This window comes from Rosa rugosa, chromosome 3 (assembly GCF_958449725.1).
Source record: "Rosa rugosa chromosome 3, drRosRugo1.1, whole genome shotgun sequence".
NCBI classification, from domain to species: Eukaryota; Viridiplantae; Streptophyta; class Magnoliopsida; order Rosales; family Rosaceae; genus Rosa; species Rosa rugosa.
This window is the reverse complement of record NC_084822.1, coordinates 19,277,135-19,285,724: the sequence shown is the minus strand read 5'-3', so window position 1 is coordinate 19,285,724 and position 8,590 is coordinate 19,277,135. Positions and strand designations below refer to the sequence as shown.

The 8,590-nt window shown below is 38.9% G+C and overlaps 1 protein-coding gene across 1 annotated transcript; it reads right to left on the bottom strand.

Annotated features, from left to right (window-relative positions):
* Positions 1-520: 520 nt before the first annotated feature.
* Positions 521-2,359, bottom strand: LOC133735628 (probable copper-transporting ATPase HMA5). The gene is made up of 6 exons (XM_062163024.1): positions 2,346-2,359; positions 2,071-2,186; positions 1,827-1,835; positions 1,481-1,603; positions 873-1,355; positions 521-766 (listed from the first exon to the last, which is right to left on the bottom strand). Exons 4-6 carry the CDS (start codon positions 1,529-1,531, stop codon positions 605-607), a joined length of 696 nt encoding a protein of 231 aa, XP_062019008.1. The 5' UTR covers positions 1,532-1,603; positions 1,827-1,835; positions 2,071-2,186; positions 2,346-2,359; the 3' UTR covers positions 521-604.
* Between the last annotated feature and the right edge of the window lie 6,231 nt (positions 2,360-8,590).

Sequence of the window (8,590 nt, the reverse complement as noted above, 5' to 3'; positions counted from 1 at the left end):
CCTGGGTTCTTGCTGTCTCCCTACTTCTCCAGCCGGAACCCTAGCACCGAGTGCACTATTCACTACTAGCAAAACGGGCAACTCACACAGATTTAAATCTGTGTGAAATACTAGCATTTCACACGGATGTCAGTGTGTAAAGGGCTTTACCTACAGTGCAGCTACGGATTGTTTTTCGGTTGCCTTCGGAGGGGGCGCTAATGCTCTACTCACACGGTTTTGGGAGTCCGTGTGAAATTTTTTGTGGGTCCCACTTGTTTTCCTGATATTTTGATATCCTAATCAGTGTGAAATATATGCCTAACTCACACAGATTTCAGTGTGAAATATATTCCTAACTCACACAGATATCAGTGTGTAAGAGTGGTGCTATTCAAAAAAAAAATTGGTGCTAAATTATTACAGAATAATTTTTTTTCAATATACAATTCCATTAATCAGAATCCAAACAGTAACATAATTCACAACCCAATCAATATTGTACCCACAACTAACTAATGTCATTTCCATCAGAAATTAATACTGGAAACAAAAAATCTCAACCATATATTGATCAATTTACTCCAATTATCTGAGACAAGTTCCCTCTATAAACTTGTCTTTCTTACAGAAAATAAAGAGGAAACCTACTCTTCATTAGCACAATGTCTGCTGCCTCAATTGCAATGTTAGTGCCAGCACCAATTGCCATTCCTACATCTGCCGCCACAAGTGCTGGTGAGTCATTGATGCCATCTCCCACCATCGCCACAGTGTAGCCTGAAGCCTATGAATAAGATATTTGAAGTTTATAACCTGTTAGCATAAGTGCATAACTAACATAAACATGAATGAACTTAAGGACTTCCTCATGTAATAGTCATTGTATGTACCTGCAATTCCTTCACTTTCTCTGCTTTCTGGTGATCAGGTTTCGCTTCGGCTATAACAGTATCAATACCAACTTCATTGGCAATAGAATTTGCAATTCCCCAATTGTCACCTGTCACCATTATGCTTCTAACATTCATTGACTTGAGTATGGTAATTACTTCTTGAGCACCTGGTTTCAGTGGATCAGATATTGCTAGAACTCCAGCCACTTCTCCATCTATGGCTACTAGAATCCCAGTTTGAGCCAGCCCTTCAGCTTCTGCTAGGTAGTCTTCTGCATCGAGTGGAACTGCAATGTTCTGGTCCACCATCAAGCTCTTGTTCCCCACAATTATTTCCCTGCCCTGAACAATAGCCTTCACCCCGTGACCAATAATGGAGGCAAAGTCATGCGCTTCTGGCCCGGCTGGATTCTCTTCATCTTCTCTGAATTTTTTGGCATACTCAACAATGGCCTTGGCCAAGGGGTGTTCACTGTTAACCTGAAATGTATGAGTCATAAAGAACTGTTAACATACATGCTCAGATGTTGATTTGATTCTGAAAAACATTTCAGTCCATCTAATAAAGCAGATATAGCAATTGCTTACACAGGTTAAAAGCCTACCTCAGCTGCAGCAACAAGTTCATAGAATTCTCGAAGCACTATATTTTTCATGAGTCGTGTGTTAACAACCAGTGGCTTCCCAATTGTAAGAGTCCCTGTCTTGTCGAACACAATGCAGTCCACCTACAACATCAATAATCACATTCATAGGAAGCAAACCCAAATTTTCTGGGAGGGCATGGTCATCAAGGTCCACAACTTGGTGAACCAAATAAAAATATACAGCAGCAGTTATAACTTGAAATGAATATATACAACTCTTCAGACCTTTTAAAAAAAAAAAAAAATTCTTTGTCGATGCAACTTCATAATGGGTGAAAATGCAAAAAAGATGAAGCTCTCTAACCTTATGTGCCTGCAGATATCAAATTACATGAAGTAACAATTATTAGCCATTGATTTCCTAGCAAAAGAAAAGGACAAGCTTCCTTCAAATACTCCGCAAATGAGCCAAATAAAGAACATGGCAGCATATTCAATATCCTCCAGAGCCATACAATTCCCAAGTACAAAAACCAATGTTGTCTAACACAAAAAGCTGTCAATTTCTTTACTCAAAAGTGAACTTCCAAATTCAATGCAGAAAGCACCTGTTGATGATATTGAAATTGCAGGCCTGAGGCCAGATAAGTAGACAACTGGCCAACTGCAAATCTTGATGAGGTTGCCGAAGACCCAGTGTCTTGACTTTCAGCAATGCAAGAACCTGCAACACCAACTACACATCACTACTTAACGAATAAGATCATTCAAAACTCAATTGCAACTATCTATCCCCAGAAACATGTCATTATTACCACAAGATACCCAAAATCTCAAAAAGATGACCTGCTTCTGAAACGAATTATGTGAGCAATGTCATTACCTTTATTTTTTTTCAAGCTTTCTCAAACGAATTGTGGCCCTCTGCTTCTGAGGTCTGAGGCCTTCTCCTCATGAATCATGAATCATACATAGTTACAAACTGCAATTGAAGAAGAAATCAACATTATACGGAAACCAAGTTATCAAACCCATTTCTAACTACCCAATCACTCAATCAGTATCATTACCTTTATTAAAATCAAGTAATCAACATCAACTCATCAACATCAATACACCATGTCACCATCAGTTAATCAGTATCCATACTCCATACTCCATAGGCCAAGCAATTATATCATTTCTGCAAATCTGCAATTTAGCAATTATACCATCAACATCAGTAGGACAGTAGCACCAACCGAAATCGAAACCATTGGCCATTACCCATTTCAATTTTCAAGTTTTCAACTATAAAACTTAAAAACCAACAAGAACTCAGAACTGATATAGACATATAGTGATATAGATTAAATGGAAGACAAGAATCACAACTTCACAAGATCAATCATCAAATGGAAATCAGGAAATCGATTATTTACTAATTAAAACTCAGAACTTCAGAAATCAGAACTAGGGAGAGAGGGATGGTGAGATACCACGGAGACAGCCAGACGGCCCAGACGGGTTGCTGGTGGCGGTGGGGAGCTCGGAGACCGGACTACCGGAGATCGGTTGCTGGTTCCAGGCTTCCAGCCTTGCACTTTTACAGATCGCCGGGTCGCTGAGTCGGACTGCTCTGCGCCTCTGTGCTCCAAGAGTCCAAGTCTCCAGACTCCAAGTCGCGGCGGTAGGAAATTCATACCAACAAGCTCATCCATGGCGGTGTGAGGTGTTGAAGATCGTGGGCAAGCGTCAGAAACAACAGAGACGGAGAGTTGGTGTGGGAGCCTGTGACCACGGGTTTGAAAGGAAAAAGAGGCTGAAAGGGTATTAGGTTTAGTATATTTGTCAAGGGCAGAGTGTGTTTTTTTTTTTTTTTTTTTTCAGAACAATATAATTTTTTGTTGCCACTGAAATCCGTGTGAGATACATTCAAAACTCTCACTCATATCCGTGTGAGATACACATTTGAAGATTTACACAGAATTCCGTATGCATATCTTTTTCTCACACAGATGTCTGTATCTTCATTTATCACAGATATCTGTGTGAGAAAAAAATTCACACAGATGTCTGTATCAAAATATTTTAGCTACGGACAACCGTCCCTGTACAATTCATATAGCGCAAAAAAAAAAAGATTTTTTAATAAACTAATATTTAATATATACAGAAATATGTGTGAATTAAACTTCACACGGACAACCGTGTGAGTTGATAATAAAATATTTTAATTTTCACACGGAAGTCTGTATCTGATGTTATTTCACACAGACTTCTGTGGCTATTGTTATTCCATAAACTCTTGTGGACCCAATTTTACTTATTTCACACGGTTTTCTGTATATATTGCCAATACACACTGATGTCTGTGGCTTTATAAAATCTGTGTGAATTAAATCTGTGTGAGATGCCTGTTTTGCTAGTAGTGATTGTCCATCTTACGGTGCATACTGTTAGAAGACGCCAGGAGTCACTGCAATTCTTCAAGCAACGCCGGTCCAGAACTTGGCAGACCAACGTGGTTCAATAGACCACATGTTGAGCAACGACCAACCAAGTTTTTAAAATAAAACTCCAAGTCTAGCACAATACAGTTGTCGACCGTGAAGCTGCGCTAGAGATGACAAGGTGACTAATATCCATCTCCACTCGGATTTGAACTCTTCCAACATCATACTTAGCTTGGCTTTTTTCCATAAATCTGTCGAGGGAGCTTCCAACTAGTTTGATGAGATGCTCTGATTGAAACCCTGGAGTGAAGCCAAATACCTTGATCTAGAAGCCCAAAGTGAGCAGAGGCATCGATTCTATTGACTGCACCCCATACGCAACCAAGACCACCGGAGCACGATTAAAACTTCAAGGCCCGCCTTTCATAACCCTAGTTCGATCAGAATGATCTGTAAAAGAAAATAGATACTTGTGCCCGAGATCTTGGATATAATATCTCTCGTTCAGCCACCAGACTCGCCGAAACATGCCTTTGAAAGAGCTATGAGAATAATCTTGGGCAGTCAACAGTTTTCCCACTATTAAACCCGACCCTTTTGATGGTTGTAGATCAACCGAGTTTTTGCCCCCCCCCCCCCCCCCCCACCAAAGCAAGCGACAAAGCCAGACGCACTGCCACGCACTGCCATCTCGTCCACAGACGCCATTGAAGACAAACACGAAGTTTTCGTAGACCTAGGGTTTGGAGGCTGCAGACTTGCAGCATAGCGTTGCTTTAATTTTTCTTTTTAGATGGAGTCTAGGTTAAGATTGCCTCTTTGGATCTTCAAATACAGCCAATCATTGACACAAAAAAAAAAAAACAAACAAATATTCAGTTTTTCAGACCAAAAGAAAAAAGTTTCTAGAATCTATTTAATTCTAAATAATAATAGAAAGGGTGTGCTCTGCAAGAACTATGGAAACAGTGACAAACAGACAACAAAAGCCAAAAGGTCCATCATATTTGCACTAAATGAATAGTGCGTGTGTTTTACTTGTATAACGACCTTGATGCTTGAACATGACTGATGTTAGTTAGTTAGTTAGTTAGTTGAATGCATAGAACTTATAACCTCCAAAGATGATTAATAAAAAATTGCTCAACTCTTCTAAGTAGTTAGTTAGGTAAATAACTCTACGGATCAATCTATGGTATCGTATTGTATCCTTAGTTACCAAAGCCAAGCCGCAAAACAAAGGTCAGGCCTAGTGCCTTTCTTTTCTCTCTTTCAATTAAAAAACTAAACTCTATTCTCAAAGCTAAGCTGCTCTAGAAGAAACCATTTGTCTTAGGTCTTCTTTCAACTTTGGCAAGAACCTCATATCATACCAAAATAGGGAGTAAAACCCACCATTAGGGTCAAAACTTTTCTCCACCGGACAAAATGATACCCAACTTTCAAAAGTAATTAAAATGATACCTAAATTTTTAAAAGTGATCAAAATGATACCTAAATTTTTAAAAACAAATCAAATACCCAACTTTCAAAAGTGATCAAAATGATACCTAAAGTTTTAAAAACAAATCAATTTGATACATCGGTCTAATTTTTTGTAACTTTTTGTTAAAATTAATCACGTGTGGTGCAGTATTTTGTGGGGTTATAATAATATTTTATACAAAAAACTATTTTTCAATTATTTTTTATTTTACTTTGTTAATTCTCTTCTTCTTCTTCTATCTCTACCTCTCTCTCTCTCTTCCCATTTTTCTTTGTTTCTTTAGAAGTTGGGAAACATCCAAACTTTATTTGTTTCTTCGATCGATGGTAGAATTGAAATTGAATGGAAGATTTTTTTTTTTTAATTCTATAGAAGAAGAAGATTGGGTTATAGATGATTGATGACCCTCTGACCACAAATAACTTCAATTTTTGTGCTTGATTTTGCATTTGATTTAACAAAGAAGTTAAAAAAAAAAAAGGGTTAAATACTGACTACTACGTAATTTGGGTCCAAAATCAATTCAGTCCCTAAATTTCTAATTTCATCAAGAATACCCCTGCACTTTCAATTTTGATCTAATAGGTCTAATTTGTTAGTCTTCCGACAATTGAGTCATTTAACTTGTTGACGTGGCTCATATATGGCCTATGTTTTATGATGTGGTGTTGAGGTGGCCTGCATAGTCAATTTTGGAGTGAGTCCCACTATTAGAAATCTATCAAATAAATAGGTTTTCAACAAATAATCCAACTATAACTTGAACCCATAACAGAATATTAAGGAATTAGACCTATTAGATCAAAATTGAAAGTACATAGGTGTTTTTGATGAAATTAGAAGTCCAGGGACTGAATTGATTTTGGACCTTAACCACAAGGTAGTAACCAGTATTTAGACCTAAAAAAAATAAACCGAGGTATCAAATTGATTTGTTTTTAAAACTTTAGGTATCATTTTGATCACTTTTGAAAGTTGGGTATCAAGTTGATTTGTTTTTAAAATTTTAGGTATCATTTTGATCAGTTTTAAAAATTTAGGTATCATTTTGATCATTTTTGAAAGTTGGGTATCATTTTGTCCGGTGGAGAAAAGTTTTGACCCTAGTGGTGGGTTTTTAGGAGAAGTAGCACAGACTTATTTCTTGATTTCTCCTACAGACTAGTATCATACATTGATTCCCTTTTCTATGTAATTGATTCACAAGGACATCGAACAAATTCCTCTTAGCCCAATTCAACCACTGCACCCACGCCGCCACCCAACCACCATGTTCGCCCTTCCATCCCAGCATCATGCCCCCACTATCAGCGAGTCTCCGCTGGCCTATCTCGGGGCATTTTCGTAGAATCGCCCAAACCACCACCATGAAACTACTATAGGATTCGATCCAGGAGCCATATTCCCGCCATCGTTCAACCAACCAAGCCAACACTCCAACCCAGCAAATCCTTGATCCTGGCCGCCTTCCATTGATCGCCACAAGATACCGCTCTGACCTGTTTACATTCTAACCCCACTCCGATCCTAAACCTCAACCCTGACACAGCCCTAGATGCAACCAACGCCTTACACCGAGAAAGATGGTAACGACACCTTCTGACCCTAGCCTCCGAACAATGGACACACCTACGCAACAATCATCCCATCCGGTCGAACCCATCATGCACTAGCGGGACCAGAGGCCGGCACCAACGCCAAAGCACATCCAGGCAGGAAAAGAAGAAAACAAAAGCAAAGTCTCTTAGGGTTTCAACGAGTGGAGCGTGTTCGTGTTGATTTTACCGTACTGCTCTTTTACCATTTTTTTTAATTAATGGTGGTTTCACAAATAATTAAAGAATGGAGAAGAGACAAATATCAAAAGCATATAAGGGGAGCTTTGAATTCTCAAACCATAAAGGGCTGGATTTACTTATAACTGATTTTTCTCAAAGATGGAAACAACAGCTGAGTTTGCAATGAAAATGCAATACAAAAAAAATAGGCTTTTTTACATGTACGAATTTAAAAGGTAACGTAATTTAGCATAAAACTGAAGGTCGACCAAAATAGAAAACAAATAAATGTGATGGGAAATGACTTAAAAAAAATCAATAAATAAAACTTTCATGGCAAAAAAAAAAAACAAAACAAAAAAAAAAATCTGGCCGCTAACGCTAGGGTAGTGGAGGCAACTAGGGTTTCTCTCTTTGCCTTCTGAATCCTTCTCTTTTGCTACATGACGGAGGAGATGCTGGCTCGTCTTGTCGCAGCCTTGGCATTGATAAAGGAAGCAGTTGTCGAGTTTAGTAATTTGGGAAAGCGGTAGTTGCAGAGGTTCTTGTTAGCCCAGGATTCTATCTGGTAAGGAGAATGATCACACGAAAGAATGGGGATGAGCGGGGACTATCGGGGACGATTGCAGAGATCTGGGGGATGAAAGATGGACTTATGATCTTAGCCCAGGATGATAGGAGATTTTTGTTTAAGTTCAAGGTGAAAGAGGAGTGTACTAGTGTTCTACATGGAGGACCTTCACATTATAGCGAAAGAATGTTGATTCTGGGGGAATACGAAGGGCTCAGAGATGTTGTCGGAGTCCCGCAATAAGAGGGAGTCCCGCAATAAGAGGGACCGCAGATGGAACTGCAATTCCTAAAGGAAATGTTGATGGCGAATCCGCCACTCACTACACCGAAATCCCAAATAATGTTTTGGTTGGTTTTGCTGATGCTGGGTACCTCTCTGACCCACACAAAGGTCATTCCCAAACTGGTTATGTATTTACCATTGGCAACACGGTGATATCTTAGAGATCAACCAAGCAAACCCTTGTGGCTACCTCCTCGAACCACTCTGAGATCATTGCTCTACATGAGGCGGTTCGTGAGTGTATATGGTTAAGAGCTATCATTACACATATTCGAGGGACTAGTGGTTTAAGTTCTACCATTGAAGAGCCTACTTGTATTTATGAAGATAATGCAGCTTGCATCGAACAGATGAAGCTAGGTTATATCAAGGGTGATAATACAAAACACATATCGCCACAGTTTTTCTACAATCAGCAACAACAGGCTCTCCTCAAGATTCAAGTGAATCAAGTAAGGTCTGAGGAGAATGTGGAAAGTTTGTATATCAAATCATTACCTAAGGCCATATTTGAGAAACATGTGAAAAACATAGGAATACGAAGACTTTCCAAGCTCCCTTGATTAATGTAAG